Source organism: Muntiacus reevesi, chromosome 10, assembly GCF_963930625.1.
Source record: "Muntiacus reevesi chromosome 10, mMunRee1.1, whole genome shotgun sequence".
Classification (NCBI taxonomy): Eukaryota; Metazoa; Chordata; class Mammalia; order Artiodactyla; family Cervidae; genus Muntiacus; species Muntiacus reevesi.
The window spans coordinates 43,555,206-43,572,107 of NC_089258.1; the positions used below are offsets into that span (position 1 = coordinate 43,555,206).

Genomic DNA, 16,902 nt, shown 5'->3' on the forward strand with positions numbered 1-16,902 from the left:
ACAAGTCTGGCTCTTTGGGTGCTGTTTAAACAGCGGGTATTAGGGCGCATCTGAGTCTGTAAAGGGCGTCCCTGGTGGCACAAATGGTAAAGAATCCACCTGCAATGCACATGACCCGAGTTTGATCCCAGGGTCTGGAAGATGCCCTGGAGAAGGGAATGGCTCCCCACTCCAGTATTCCTGCCTGGAGAATTCCATGGACAGAGGAGTCTGGTGGGCTACAGCGCATGGGGTCGCAAAGAATTGGACACGGTTGAGTGACTAACACTATCACTTAGAATATGGAAAACACAACAGTACTGGTTTTTAAATCTGCTTAAAAGTGCAGAGAAAGACCACTTAAAATATTATGTAAATTTTCATCATACACACGTAACACAAAAATATTTTCTTTAAAGATTTTCTCATCATCTTTAATGGGAAACAATGAAATGTCATGGAAACAGTCCAGTAGGGAAACGTTTACTATTTATCTTTCTAAATCCTATATTTTTCAAACAAAATCTGTTGATACTCTGCTTTTGCTTTCAAAAGTTGGTCATCATGCACATTTGACCCATCTGAAGATCTTCGAGAAGGCACTTGAAAGGCATCAGATGCCAATTCAGCCTCAACTGGAAAGAAAAGGAAAGAAGTATATTCTTTACCTAAAATACTTGAGTTAAGTAAGTATTAGTTACAACAAACCAACAAGAGAACGAAAAAATCTGAGACCTTTCCTAGTGTTACAAAAAATGAAATCTATCTATAGATGGCATGATGTGAAATACAAGATTACAATTCTATAATCTGCTCATGGTCACACGTGTGGCTGAGTACCAGATTTCTGGTTTCCTCATTCTTCATTGGTTCACTCAGTAACTGTGTGCAAAGGTGCTGGGACAAGGACTGCAATTATAAGATGAAGGCAACCCAGGTCCACTCTGGAAAATGATATACCTTCAACTGGAAAAACAGACAAACCGGCAACTTCCACACAGACTCATAAATACAAAGCAGATATAAAAGACGGCACAGGGACACTCAGAAGGGACAGCCAGCTTCGTGTCAGTACTGCCAGCTTTCTGGTGGAGGTGCTCTGGAAGCAGATACCTGGAGGACAGGAAAAAGTACAGGAGATGGAGGGGAGAAGCACGTACAAAGCCTGCAGGTAAGGACGTGCAGCTGTGGGATCCTACAGTCTGGCTGGTTAGATGCAGAGCTGAGGGCAGAGAAGGGTGGTAAGGAGATAAGGCTGCCTACTTTAGTGGGACCCAAACTGATGTGGGTGTTTGGAGCTTTTCCTGAGGGTGAAAGATAAACTGGTGACAAAGTCAGTGACAGAGAAATTTTAGTCACCCACCGAGTGACAGCTGCACATCCGTGACTGCTGAGTCTGGGTTTCCCAGCCTTAACCGCCACCAGCCCCTGAGAAGCAGGTGAACGCCACGTTTCCTGAGAATAGTGTCAGGTGCAGGCAGACAGTTCCACAGGGATGGAGGCAGTAGAAGAAGGAAATAGCCAGAAGTAAAAGAAATACATAGACCTTTAGAGATTATTTTTCAAGCTATGGAACATGATGAATCACTAGGAAGAAGGATATTTTTCACTATGACTGCTCATGCATTCACATTTCTCATTAGCTATGTGTAACAAAGAATATTTAACATGGTGTCTGTTATCCAAACAATGGAAAGAGATCCCGTTTACTACTTATGGTATATTTCAGAAATCAATGTCCAAATTTAATTTGTATGTTTTGGCAACATACCTTTCCTTACTTCTCTAGTTATACTCTTGTCCAACTCCCGTCTCATCTGAAATAAGTCAAATATTATTTATGTTTAAGATAAACAAGAGATATTATCATAGGAATGACATCAAACTTATTAAATGTGACTTTTAAATAATACTTTTAGAGACTAGACCTAACCTCAAGATTACTTCAGTAGAAAAAGAAAATCACATAAATAAAAGAAAATGAACTCCTACTTACTCTCCTTACAGATAACAGAGCATATTTATGGAATGCTTTTTAGATTAATCTGACAAAAAGTACAATAAATAACAGTATTCAAGTACACGCAATTTGAAAGAATGAGGGAATGACCCATAATCATAGGACCGATCCACAAGATTGCTATCTTCTCCCCAACAGCTCCTTCCCTAATATGTACTTCTGAGACCTTTATTTTGATTTCTAGGTGAGGATCGTGTTCAAATGGAGGAAGTAGTCTGAAGTTGAATATTAAGAACGAGAGCACATCTGTGGTTTTCTATTTAACGAAAAGACAGAAAGTTGAGAAAATTTACACACAAGAAACAGTGTACCAGCAAGTTTCAATTCTGACAATATTTACCGAGAGGGATTCTCTCGTCAGTGTTTCCGAACTATGTCCGGGGAAGGTCCCACAGGGGTCACTGCAGGGCTGAGGAACAGAGAAGTCACAGCTGCGGGGCCTCTGGCCGCTCTTCAGCTACAAGGCTCTACACTTGTCTCCGTTTTATGCAACACAGTTTCCTGCAGGAGTTTTCTTTTTTTTTTTTAAGAAAGGTTCTTTTCTTTGGGGAAAAAACAAACTTTTTTTAAGGTATGTGAGTTATTGATTTAGTCAAAGTTCCTAATTCTACAAAAGAAGTAACAAAGGCTATGTCCTTCTTACTGAGTCCAGAGTCCTAGGCCAGCTACGTTCTCAGATTAAGAAAAAAACACATAGATTTTTAAATATAACATAGACAAAATGATCATGTAAAACTTTGTTATACAGCTGAATAGTGCTTGTGGTGTGACATGACTTTCTAAGTAAATTATGTGTTTTAAATGCATGAACAAGAATAAATCAATATCAAATCCTATTTGTGGCAGTCAATATAGTTAATTTAGAAAGCATACACATTTTTTAAACAGAGGGCAGGAAACTTGAAGGAGAGAATCTTTAGCTGAATCAAGCAGGACAAAAGTGAAGACATTCAACCTTAAAAGGATGTTCACTTCCTCTAGCTAAAACCTGGCTTGCTAAAATGACTCAGCAATGAATTATCCATATTTTGGGTTATTGAGGACAAAATTTAAAACAGACAACAGATCTCTCTTTATTGTTTAGCATACTTCTATCCAGGCTCTCATCATTAGTGGGTATATACAAAAAGCATGAGTATAATCTCAACTATAATCTAAATCCGGTCAGAAGTTGCAGTTGAACTTCATTTCCTCAGCCTGAAGTTTCAAGGGGAGCACTTATACTCCCACCCTCCTCATGAAGCAAGATTTACCGAACAGGTGAGTTTGGGAGAAGGAACTAAGAAGTGCTTGCTTGGTTCCCAATCTCTTCTTTGAAAAGACGTAGGTGCCCACAGCACCATGAACTTGGGTCTGCGGTAGGTAGCCCGCCCCTGGGACGGGGGTCAAGCCTTTGCTGCCTCCTCGTAGGCCTGCGTCCGCGTGGGCAGGTCTCTGATTTGGGATGAAGTGTCTGGAGGCCCGTTGTGACTGCGCAGCTAAAGCACGTCCTCCAGGTTGATGGCTCTCAAGTACTAAGACGTAGCCCCAGTGCTGTCAAAGAAACCTTAGATTGCTCTTCTGTGATGGCAAGAAGCCAAGTGGGAAAACAGGTTGAGACTGCCTGTAACAAGGGCTGTTTTTCTCTCCATCACCAACATCATGAAAACACCATGGAAATCATAAACCCGTGTGCATTGACTGAAATCAATATTTTATTTATTTATTTTTTTGAAATTGATATTTTAAACACAATCATTACACAATGAAAACTAGCTGCAATTTAAAGACTCCCCTTCATTGCTATCTCAGTCATCATTCACTCAGGCGATGTCAAGACAGAGACAAAAGAGCTTCATTACAAGTTTTAAATATTTAACTATAAAGTTAGAAACATTCTACAACTGCTCAGCAAGATATATTGTAGGCATTTAAGTCAAAATTCTGTCAGTAAAATAGCAATTAAAGATGTACTCTTGTATAAGAAAATAACAAAAACTGTTAACCTAAAATCAGAAATTAATCTTTTGATTAATTATCACAAATTTGTTTAATTCATAAAAAAGATTTATCTAGGATTCCTTCAAATAAAAAGCATCCATATGTCATTAGTGTTTAGATGCCACTCAGTCACTTATGCTTAGGGGTAGAAAAGCTGCGGTGGGAGCAGCAGAGCATGGAAATGATTATGAACCACTGCCAAAGTGAAATCAATTAGAAAGTAAATCAAACATCTGAAAGTACACTTTCAGTTACTAGACAATAAGATTTCATTTCTAAAGTAGAATTTCAATGCGGCTTTCCAAGAAATTTAAGAATTTAAGAAGTATCTCTTAAAAACAAGAGATCTTTGCCATACATTAACATGAATCAGCCACACCATATTGTCAAGTAATTAGCCTCCAACTAACAAAAATAAATGGAAAAAAAAAAAAAGAGATCTGGGACAAAAAAAAAATCATTAAATATCTCCTTGATTATCACAGTTGATTATGGTTTTACTTAGTATGCGTAAGTCAAAAAAACAACTTAGAAGTTCACCAAATTAAGAACAAGGGTCATTTATATCAGAAATCTGAAACCCCATGAAAAAAACAGAAAAGAACTAACCTCGGTCAAGTAAGTCTCCATGTTGTCATTTGAATGGCGTCGAACTGAGGTAGAAAACCCTACATTTGCTCTTGAAATAAGATTTGCATTGAACCCTGAAGTGGGTTTGAAATTTCCAACAGAAGAGGGCTCCAGGACTGGCATGCTGCTATGAGTGCTGAGTAAAGATCTGTTCTGCTGCTTCTCCACCTCAAGTTTGGTGCTGATCTCTGCCAGCCTCTCATTAGTCCTGGGGAAGATGGAAAGCACCGATTTCATTCCAGCTTCCCTCAGTGACTTGCATTTTGTAAGTTGCCACACAGTAAATGGAATTCCTATGACCCTATGTGAACACTGAAAGCAGAGAGCAGACCTGCTGTAAACAGTGACAGATGTGACCTTGTTCTAAAGAAGCACATGTGAGTCTGGGGCTCCTCAGGTAACAAGTCACAGCTGGGAGAGGAGAGAAAGGGCGTCAGAGGGAAAGGGAGGTGGGCTCACAGTGACACCTGCCGCCTCTGGGACACGTCTGCCCCCAGGAAACAGTTCAGGGATGAAGAAACACACCTCCCACAAAGCCACGTTCAAGTGCTTCCTCTCACCACCCTTGTACATACGTGTCACTCATGACCTCAGAGAAATTAAGCATTTGGCTCTGAGGAATCACCTCAAGCCACAATCTCAAGGGGAGGATGAGAAAGTCAGTGGGTGAGACTGAAGAGAGCTAAAACAGCCCCAGGAACAATGACAAGTATCCCCTGCTTTTCCAAAGTTCACCTTACTTTACTGCACTTCTACAAAGGGTCTATGTCAGCACCTCTTTCTGATGCTTCAAAAAAAAAATAATAATGATAATAGTAAAGATCTGAAGACAAATTTTGGTCTCATTTAAAAAATCAAAACTCTGAACCGCACTCAGTGTACGTTTTAGAGGGAGAGGCATGGCGCTCCCCATGCAGGGACAGTGGTCCCACCAGGCTCCTTTCCCTGAAGCCACACGCCACATCTCAGCATCAAGTCCCACAGCCCTGAACCCTCTCTAGGAGCACCTGTGCCTCCCTTGTGTATACTTATTTGGGGCATCGATTAGCAGAACGTGTCCTCAGGTCCCTGCTCCTTTGCTGTATGCTCTCTGGGCTTATGAAAGGCGTCCTAGGAGTGCTCTGCTTTCAGAGGCGGCGGGGAAGCCAGGACTCGGCACTGCAGGTGGGATCTGCCCTTTCCAGCCTCCATACAACGCCTCAGTCAGGCCACCATGTGAATTACCCTGCCTTTCACCTCTGCTTTAATTTCCTCCTCTTTCACAAGCATGCCTCTACACAGTGTGGAAACACTTGATACAGTACTAAATTAGTCTGTCCTAAGGCGCCCCCTTCGCAGTGACTATCTAGTCAGCTTTCACTTCCGACTAATCTGAGGCACCACGCTCTATAAAAGTTAGGCTTTAGAGACAAATTAAGGAAATAAATTTATTTTCTGTGATTCTGTGTTTGGACTTACTTGTCTAGTTCATCTTGCAATGAGTTTCTAACTTCAAATTCTACTAGGTAGAGATGCTTATATGTTTCAAACTCTGCTTTATTATCTTCTTGCAAAGTTTTCATCTTAGAGAGTTCAGATTCCAAGTCTTTAATTCTGAGTTCCACCTGTTGAGATCCTGCCTGTCTCTAAGGCAAATTGAAAAAGATAATATCTTTAAAATAAGTATAACCTGGAAAATTATATTTGTTTCCTTTCGTATTGAGACACTCATTCAGAGAGTGATCACAAAGGTGAAAAAAAGAAGAGAAGTTTAAAACAATTATCGTTAATGTGAAGTGAATTAAATCTGAATTATAAAATGAAAGTGGAATGACGGTGATAGTAGTACTTATATAATCTGATAATTCAGTGAAGAAGAGGATCAACATAACATTTTAAAAATTGAACCAGACAGCATAAGAATAATTCAAGAGGATGGTACTGGTTCTAAACCACAGTATTTTCTTCTGAATGGTCTTATTTTATACCAACTGGTCTTATAAGTAAGAGGATTCTCTAGTGAGAATCATTCTGATAGGTGAATTTAGTGATAACTGTGAGGGAAACTCAAATATTTAAAGGGAAAACAAGTGCCCCCCGTCCTTCCAGAAATCTACAAAGTAAACTGTTCTAAGAGAGGCAGAGGAAACACACAAGCTGTATACATCCAAAATGTAATGTCCAGTGAAAGTGAATTCAAGCACATGACAGATCAACAAATTAACCTGCAAAAATAGGTTGACTTCCTTTCATTTCTCTACTAGATCCTGTCTCGTTCTGTCTTCAGTCTCCTGTTGATACTGCTCTACTTGACTGTGTTCTATCACAGTCATTTCTATATGACTTTTCAGGGTCACTACATCTTGCTCCAACTTTTTTTCTTCTCTCTAGTTTTTTTTCACATTTCTTTTGCATTAGTTTCAAAGATAAAACCTCCTGTTGAAACACTTGATTTTTCTGCATCCAGGTGCAGACATTTTGAAGATTCAGTTTCCATCTCTGCTGGAAAATCATCGGTCTTCAAGAAGAAAATGATACCGTTTGGTAATGAGGAATGTGGACTGAGCACAGCCTAACTAAAACCCAGGACCAAATTAAAACAATGCTATCTGTATTGTAGAATGTAGGACCAGGGATTAATCAGAGAATCAAGAAAGATGTTCACATCACCAAGAGTCACAAAATATGTTCTTCACTGGCATCTTTGTCACACAACGTTTGCAACTGATTTCATACTCTTTTCTTGTTCTACAATAATATTTTTCTATCTTGCCTCCAAAAAATGACTACAAGTCCCTTCTTAGTAGAATGTCTCTTAATCCTTCCCCCGTCTTAACGTCCCAGGGTTTTAAAGTAGTTTCAGGGATACTATATTTAGTTATCTAGGGCTAAGTTAATAAATGCTTCCCAAAAGAAGTCTGTGAGAATAAGACGCTAATTAATAAATCTTATAAATACGGATTCTATTCCATAAGACTTTTCCTGAACTACAAAGACTTTTTGCTAATTTGAATTGCAGTTCAAAGAGAAATGATTCACAAAGTTAAAGAAATCCCAGCTCCTAACAGTTTACAGAGATGATCCATACATTTTTCTGAACAGCAACAATAAAAAAATGCCTCATTCTTGTAATCCTTTGTTACTGTCCATTTATGCAAGACAAAGTGCTGTGCATATCAAAAAATATTCCCTGTTACACCAATGCATACTTAGACAAGATTCCCCCTCATGGAAAAAATGGCAACAGTGTAAAATTAGGGGCTAAACTCTTCCTCAGAGACTAGAGAAAAATGGCTGAAGTGAAAAGGCTCCATGCGAGGTTGACATTAAAGAAAGCTCCATGAAGGAGGAGTGACTGAGCACTAGGTCTCAAATCATAGAGGACTAGTCAAGAGGAAAAGAAACTGTAAAGATAGAAAGGATAGCCTGAGCAGGGGCCAAGAAAAGTGAAATCAGTCAGTTAACCCTGAGGATAAAATCCAGCCACAGGGAAATAAAAACATGTACACAGAAACATGTCAATGTTCACAGCAGCCCCAAAGCGGAAACAACCCAAAGCTCCATCAACTGTTGAATGGATAAATGATTTAGCCACGTACTACTGATTGATCGACAACCAACAAACAGAAGAACTGATACGTGCAATCACACGGATGAACCTCAAAAACAGGACGTCAAATGAGAAAAGCTAATCCCAAAGGAGCACATACTGTATGATTCCACTTATACAAAATACCCAGAACAAGCATTTCTACAGAGATAGAAATTAGACTGGGGGTTGCCTGGGGCTGAGGGATGGAAGGTCACGGGTAGTGGCTAAGGGATGCAGGGCTTCTTTTGGGGGGTGATGGAAAGGCTCTAAAATTGACTGTGGTCACAGGTGACATATCTCTAGACTAAGAGATACTGAACTACACAAGTTGAGTGTATGATATGATATGTGAATTCTATGATATGTGAATTATATCTCAATAGCTTTTTAAAAAAATCCAATGGCAGGACCTAGATAATCTTCTTAATTCTCTAGTTTGTATGTATGTACTATACAACATCTGACTACCTCCATGCTTTTACAATATACTTAAAAGGAAAAGGAAAGAAGGCAATGCCTATACTTCAACTGGTTTTATAATACCCTTTCTGCACAAGTTATTCTGAAATCCATGAAATCAATATATACAGAACTCCACAGTCAGTCACAAAAGGGAAGGTGAGAAATGACAATTTACTGGAAACTTTCATTAAACATTATCCTCTGATTTGATCTGGCTTGCCTCATCATGTAATACAGCTACCACTAAAAAAAGTATTGTTTCAAAGAAAACAAAGTCTCTCAACTTGTGTGAACAAAGAGGCACAGTTCTCAACTTGCCTAAGGGTAAATAATATAAGAAAAAATATATACTGCAAATGGCAGAATGAAAGTCAGAGTTTAAGAAATGAGCGCATTATAAAGATAAGAAAATTGTAGTAAATTACTTTCAACAAAAACACAAAAGAAAGCTGACCATGAAAATGAATGTCCTAAAACACTTCATCCTACATATTAACTGTTGACACTTTCCATTTCATACATACCTGACTTGTGAGTTGACGGAAGTTGTTCTTTAAATCCTGTGTCTCATCATCTAAGTTAGCACAATAGCGTGACATGACTTCCAGTGAAGCCTCTGACATAGACTGCTTTTTTACGGTGTCAGCCAGTTCTTGCAGAAGTTGTCTCACATCTGCCTAATAAGATGCTCTGTCACTGAGTTTATCAGATCACTTTACTATGACGTTGAGCTAATAATAGGTAACACCAACATATGGACTTTGAAAACTATCACCACACACAGCAACTCACCTTCTTTTGCCTCCTCACTGAATCTGGTTACAGACACAGAAGGGGCCACCCTCCGGCCTCCCTGATATTAAGTCACTCAGACAAAAGATGCAGACCCACTGTCCATGCCCTGCCCCTCCCGATAAATCTGCAGAGCTTCACCACCTCACAACCAGAAAGAAATGGGTGTGAATGTGCAACAAGTGGTGGTAAATTCCACCCTGTGGAACATTTTCCCTCTTTCCCTCTTTCTTTATTAGAGGCTTTGATTAATTTCAGACATCTTCACATATTCCAACCAGTGCTCAGATCTTTCCAACAGATTCCTCTCCCAGCAGAAAAATGAGGGCATTCCCTTGGGGCTTATCTATCTGATACCTGGTCGTGTGTCTATGTTAATCCCAGACTCCTAATTTCCCCCTCCTCCCCGCCTCTGCCCTTGGCTGACCACCAGGCCCCAGTGCGGAGCACAGGGGGCTCTGCTCAGTGCTCTGCAGTCACCTGCCTGGGAGAGGACCTGGGAGAGAACAGATACGTGTGTAACTGCACCACCGTGCTGGGCACCCGAAACTGACGAAGAAGGATAAACCAACTACACTCCAACACAGAAGAAAAATAAAATTTACAAATGAGGTTGCTCCCATGGCCCTCAAGGAGCCTCGATAGCCTGGCCTCCACCTGCCTCTGGACCGCAGCCCCTACAGCCCGCTCCCTGACTCCCTCCATTCCTGCTGCTCTCAAGTCCTGCCACCTTTCATTTTCAGTGGACACGACTGTATCTAAATGGTAGTAACCAATACTGAAAATGAGAATTACGAGCAAATTGTTGTAAAAATATTCTAGGTAAACCCTAAATAACAGTGGGAAGATTAAATCAAGAAGAATTTTGCTAAAGCTCACCACTTGAGTCCCAAGTTATGTTTTAATGATAAGTAGATGCATTTAAAGAGTTGAGAGGCTTTAAGAATAAATGATCAAGGCTAAAATGTTTCCCATACTGACATCTTTCAAATTGACATGAATAAAAATAAAACTATACCAACAAATATGACACAAAGTTATGACAAGCTACTGAAGCCAAAATACGACATGGCCTCTGGGAAACCTGCAATTGACTGTCAAGTTAATCCATGTAACTGAAGCTTAATTTCAAAATGTTCATTTAGGTTTGAGCATGCTTCATCATGATACTGACATGTGGTAACATAAAAATTAAAATTAGTACCTTACAAGTAAAAGAGTAAATTACTAATATCTGTCTATATAAACAATCTAGAACTGAATCTCTTAGTATTTCATCAGACATGATGTCTCAAGTCAAAATAAAGCATTTCTGGGGTCTAATTTTTATTTGCTGGATACAAGGTGTGCTTTTAGCCTGGATTAGAGACCATAGATTCACAGCCTGTGTATTTTTTTATAGTCAACTAGATTCAACATTTAGCCAGAATCTAGTCAAATTCAAAACTTTGAATTTTCTTTCAGGAAATCTGAGACTTATTTCTCCTTCTAGATACTTACTTCTCTTTCTGCTTTCCTATTTTCGTACTGACACAGTCTCTCTTTTAAATGATTCCGTTCGCTGATTAACTCCTTGTTTCTTTCTTCTAGCATCAGACCTTGTTTCTCACTTTCAGCATGGAGTTTTCTGACGATCTGCTGAAATTGGTCTTGGATGCCAATGACTGTCTTCTCTTTACTGTCAGCTTTGTTTTGCACATCATCCAGTTGCTGTCGGAGCAACATGTTTTCACTCTGGAGTTGAGATAATCTCTCCTCTAAGGATTCCTGCTTTCCAAGGTGTTCATTCACTTTGCCTTGTTCATTCTGATACATGTGTTCAGTTTCCTGCTTTTGACACTCTGCTTGGTGAAGGTCTCTCTGGACACGTTCTAATGTCAAGGTCTTTTCTCTAAGATCATCTCTTGTGCGCTGCAGCTTGATTTTTAGCTTATTGAATTTACGCTCCACTGTAGAGAGTTGCTGGGAAAGCGCCTTGCTGTTATCTTTTAGGTTAGCCACATCAGACTCCATTTTGTCCTGCAAGCATAACCACTCGTCTTTTGCTCTCTGGAAGGCAAGTTTCAGGTCTCTTGGTGATGTCTGACCTCGATCATGATCGTGTGAGGCAGCAGCCAGTTTAGAATGGTAGGATTTCACTTCTGTTTCCAGTCTTTGTTTGCTTTCTTTTTTGTTCTCTAGCTTAGACTTTAGCATCGTATTCTCAACTGCCAGAACATTAGGCTGGCCTGTATCCTGGGATACAGTCTTTGTTAACATTTCCTCAGTCAGTTTTACCGCCTTTTGAGCATCATCACTCTTTGCTTTGACAATTTCAATGTCCTCAAAATAGTTCTTTTCCTCTTCCAGGTTCTGACTTTTCACTGCATCTATTTCCAGTCTTAGGCTGGCAATTTCTTCCTGCAGAATGTGGTTTTTGCACAACAGGTCTTTTGCTTCTTCATGACCATCAGAAGCCTAAGTGAAAAAAAGGAGATTTTTAGCCAGTACACAATAAAGTAATATTTCATGATTTCCTCTGAAATGAAAGATTATCCTGTCTGTTTATACACTGAAAAGGCTGCACCAAGTGTGTCTCCAACTGGAAAAAATAAGGTTCGATACAAACCTCAGATTTTATAAAAGTAGAAATGTTCAGACGTTCAAAACTTTAATTGAAGACAATGAATCCATGAAAGTAAAAAAAAAAAACAAACCCCAAGAGACTTTTCAAGAAGCTCAGCCCTGGAGAGGCTTTTCTCTGAACTACAATAAACCCAGAAGGCTTAAAATAAAAGATTTCTAGATCTGACTGCACTTAAAAGATTGCATCTGATGTGGAATATTTATACAATGGAAAATTACTAACTCATAAAAAAGAATGAAATAATGCTATTTGCAGCAACAGGGATGGACCTAGACACTATCACCCTAAGTGAAGTAAGTCAGACAAAGACAAGTATTATATCATACTACTTATATGTGGAATCTAAAATGAAGTTATTCACAAAACACAAAGACACAGAAAACAAACTTAGGGTCACCACAGGGGAAAGGGGAGGTAGGGGAAGGGATAACTTAGGAGGTTGGGATTAACATATACACACTATTTAAGATATAAAATAACAACAAAGATCTACTATACAACATAAGGAACTACACAATATTCTGCAAGAAGAATCTGAAAAGGAATATGTGTGTACGTGTGAGTGTGTGTTTAAGTGAGTGTGTATGTGTGTTAGTCACTCACGCATGTCTGACTCTTTGCGACCCCATGGACTGTAGCCCGCCAGGCTCCTCTGTCCATGGCATTTCCCACACAAGAATACTGGAGTGGGTAGCCATTTCCTTCTCCAGGGGACCTTCCCAACCCAAGGATTGAACCCAGGTGTCCTGCATTGCAGGCAGATTCTTTACAGTCTGAGCCAGCAGGGAAGCCCCATTTATGTAATATACACACACATACAAATACAGCTGAATCACTGTGCTGTTACCTGAAACTGACGCAACACTGTAAATCAACTATAATTCAATAAACAACACCACTTGCTAGCTTTGTAAGCACTGCAATTGTACCTCCTATAGAGCTGCTTCACAGTAAGAGTGTTGACTCTATATATTTAAATAGATAAAATTTCGTACAAAGGTTTTCCTTGAGAATATGCTACCTTCTAACATTTTAATAGGCAATTACAAGAATTACACCTATTGACAACTGTACTAAGTACTTCCACAAACATCAATTAACTCATTAGCTATGATGATTCTGGCAAGGGAGAAGTTAAAAATGTAAGTAAGGTGCAGGCTTTTCACCAGGTCCTCTGACTCTACTAGTCCTCTCACATCAAACCACAGTTACTTCTCTAGTACAAACATATAAATACAAAATGAGCCTCCTATTCCATTCATGGCACATACACTAATGGTAAATAAGGTAAAATTTAGAGAGCTCTTCTTAGAAACCATGAGATGATTTGCTGCTGCGATAAATTTCATTATCTCTCCATAATGTTTAACCTAGTAAGATGGGGGAAATACAATGAAAAACACTTAATAACTATCACTAAATATACATTATGACATATCTGTCACTGCTTTCAGAAGTTCCTTCTACTGAAATCAGACACTACACAGAGCAGAGTGTTCATTTTCTCACAAGTAGAAGAATGACATCCAAAATATGGTCTCTGAACTACCTATAGTTTTCTCCTTACCATCAGAAGTGATAAAGTAACCTAATGATCGATCAACGAAGGAAATTCACTACCAAAACCCAGAATAACTATTATTAGTAGCAAGTGTTTTTTTTTCCCCTTGGTACAGGGGAGACACTTTTATGAGTTTATTCTAAAGAAACAACTGTTTTAAGTGTTGAAAAGTGCTTCTACAATGGATGTCTCAGTTATCTACAAACTGAGAAACTGTAAATGATGTGAAAAGGTCGTTGACAGGTTACAGAAATGACAGTGGAGCCAGAAGCGGACTCTGATTTAGACACTGGAGGTGAGGACGTGCATGCAGTCACAGACACGCTCACCCCAGAGCAGAGGCACTTGGTCAGGTAGCGCAGTCGATGTGGGGAGCACACGCAGTCTGCCTGGCCTAAAGCGCAATCAGGCTCCCGGCTCCTTTGAGACAGTCGTGAAAGGTTTGAGATCAATTCCTATGGGAAATAATAAAGGCCTCTCCTTGAACGAGGCCATTGTATGTCCCTACTTGACTGCTGTAGACAAATGCATGTGAATTACAAATGGGACTTTCCCGAGTTCTCCCTGAGAGGTTTTCATTGTGGGAGATCTGCTGCTAGGACCTTGGGGATGAGACCCGGTCCGTGTCTGAGAGGGATATCGGCTGGGGAGTGAATTCCTCTGCTCTGAGATGCCACTCGACAACTCTGCAGAATGAAGGACAATCAACTTCAAGAGTGTTTGGTTTCTACCAACTGCTGGAAAAAAAATTCCACGGGGAGCATTCCTGTACCTCTAGAAGACACCAGTAAACACCAGACCTTGAGGACTCTACTGTGAGGGAGAACCCAGCTGGGAACTGGAGCCAGCTCTGAGCTGTTCACAGGGCACGTGGACTGGAGGACTGAACGGCACAGAGGGAGGGGGTCCACGACCCTCAGCCACCTGCCAGATTGAAGGCCAGAGGTAACTTGATGTAAAATTAGGCACGATCTTCCCTCCCCATGCCCCTTCTCTTCTAGACCTATTCACTCACCAATGGTCCTCAAGGCAGAAGGATCTGTTACCTGAGGAGAGCGAAGAGCTTAACCTCCAGTTTCTACACCAATCTCAACCCTGTGGTTTCTCAGTAACTATTGTGTGAGCTACTGACATGACCTCTTCCTCCCTCTGATCGAAAAACTGCACCCAACATTTCAGGATTACAGAATTCTTATTTCTGGCCTTGTTACTTGGGGAATTTTGAATTTCTTTGCTTTTGTTTTTAAGAAGTAACCTAAAATTTCCTGTAACACTAAATAAATGGCACAACATTAAATAAGATGGTACTTTTCCAAAAATGGGGACATTATAAATAATATTGAGAAATAGTCTTAGAAATTTGAAGTTTTCACCACAGATTGCTCTACCTGATTCCAACTGTTTCTCACAGTCTTCAGTTCCATTTCGAGTGCTCGGAGACTGATTTCTAATTGCTGTTTCATTTCAATTTCTTTACTATGTTCCTCTTCTACTCTTCTTAACTGCTCCCTAATTTTTTCATATGACATATTAGTGTTTCTTCTCTTCTCTTCTTCTTGCTTTAAGACGAATCTGAAAAATTTAGAGAGCTCTTCTTAGAAAATCATGGGATTATTCGCTGTTGCTGCAATAACTTTCGTTCCCACTTCACAATGTTTAAAATAATAAAACTGGGGGGAATGCAATGAAAAACACTTAATAATGATCACTGTTTTCATACACAGGGTTAAGAATCAAATTGCATACAACTTTGTTTTTCTTTTGTCTTGAGAAAAATGGCTACTTCATACATCTGTGGGTGGGAATGTAAAGTAACATAAACTTTTCGAAGAACAGTTTAGAACTATAGATCACAAGCCTTTTTAAAACTTCTCATACTTTAACGAAATAACACAATATCATTAAAGAAAAGTGTATTCAAAATAATTTGAAAAGGCAGAAATGAATTTATAGAAAAGATGTTCCTTGCAGTATTAAATAGAATACAGAAAAGTGAAAAACAACCGAAAGTCAATTTGGTAAATAACTAATCAGGATTCCATTATGGTGGACTCCTGTATGGTCATGAAAATGATGATTTGGAAAAATATACATTAAGCTATTAGAAGCATTCACTGTTAAGAACCTGCTATATTATTTCCAAGAATTTCACACTCCACAATACGTTTTCTCTCCTGTAAAATCCAAGAGGATAAGTTAGTCCTTATAACACGCCTACATCTCTGCAGTATTATACGAAACAACAGCTCAAACATTTCTTTAAAAGCGAGATGTACGGTACCTCAAACTGCTGAGCTCTCGTTCCCACTCTACTTTCTGATGCTCTAACTGTGATTTTACTTCTTTGGTTTCTGACAGCTCGTTTTGTAGCCCACGAACCTTACTTTTCATTTTGTAAATTTTTCCTCTAAGTAGTTCACAGTGACTTCTTTGAAAACCTACTAATCTTTCATAGGAAAAAACTGCATCCCGAATTTTCAACAAGCTACCAAAATCTGCATGACGAAGAAAACAAAGATAGACACACACAAAAAATTATGTGAGTAATTTTTGAATATAAAGAACTGTGCCTTTCACAGTCACTCATTCAGGCACTGAACAAATATTAAGTGTCTATAAAGTGGAAGACACTATTCTAAGATCTGAATATAAAATCTGAAGAGCCCCTGGCTCTAGTTTAGCTTGAAGTCTAGTACAAGAGAAAGACAAATCAAATAATTATGGCCTCAGATAGATACTATAAGAAGAGACAGTTCTATGATAACAGAACAGAACTTGACACAGGCTGGGTCCAGGAAAGACCTCCCTGGGAAAGAGATGTCACACTGAGACACGAAGGATGAGCAGGAAGTGGTGAGCAGAGGAGGAGGAGCAACCCTGTGGACGGTCTCCAGCCGCCATGTGTTTCTAACCAAGACAGAGGGAACAGTGCAGCAAGCAAAAACAACACCGACAAAATACAGGAAACAATGAATTTCATGACAAAGGACTTCAGGGAATGAAGGACAATGATCCCGGAAACACAGGAGGTTAGCCTAAGGAATGCCCCAGCTCACTGCCTGGAGAGAATTTCCAGGCCGCCACAAGGGGAGAAGGAATGGAAGCTGAGTCCACCAGACTTCCCAAGTGGAGGTGATGAAGCTGAGAGTCTGGGGAAACCAACGCGGGCAGAGATCGCAGGTCAGAACCATGGAGAGGAGAGAGTGGAACACAGAAAAACGACCCTGGAGATCTGAGGAGGAGCCCCTTGGGTACTAAGCAGAGGGACGAACAGTGCACAT

The 16,902-nt window shown here is 39.8% G+C and overlaps 1 protein-coding gene across 1 annotated transcript in view; it reads right to left on the reverse strand.

Moving 5' to 3' along the window:
• Window positions 1–459: 459 nt before the first annotated feature.
• The window catches only part of LOC136176345 (ankyrin repeat domain-containing protein 26-like), a 92,764-nt gene continuing 76,321 nt past the window's right edge, over window positions 460–16,902 (reverse strand). Inside the window, exons 24-31 of the mRNA XM_065946513.1 lie at window positions 15,903–16,116; window positions 15,010–15,193; window positions 10,935–11,891; window positions 9,167–9,319; window positions 6,068–6,234; window positions 4,589–4,817; window positions 1,751–1,796; window positions 460–614 (exon numbers count right to left, since the gene is read on the reverse strand). Coding sequence (XP_065802585.1) covers window positions 478–614; window positions 1,751–1,796; window positions 4,589–4,817; window positions 6,068–6,234; window positions 9,167–9,319; window positions 10,935–11,891; window positions 15,010–15,193; window positions 15,903–16,116 — 2,087 coding nt within the window. The 3' untranslated portion in view covers window positions 460–477. The remainder of the gene's footprint in view (window positions 615–1,750; window positions 1,797–4,588; window positions 4,818–6,067; window positions 6,235–9,166; window positions 9,320–10,934; window positions 11,892–15,009; window positions 15,194–15,902; window positions 16,117–16,902) is intronic.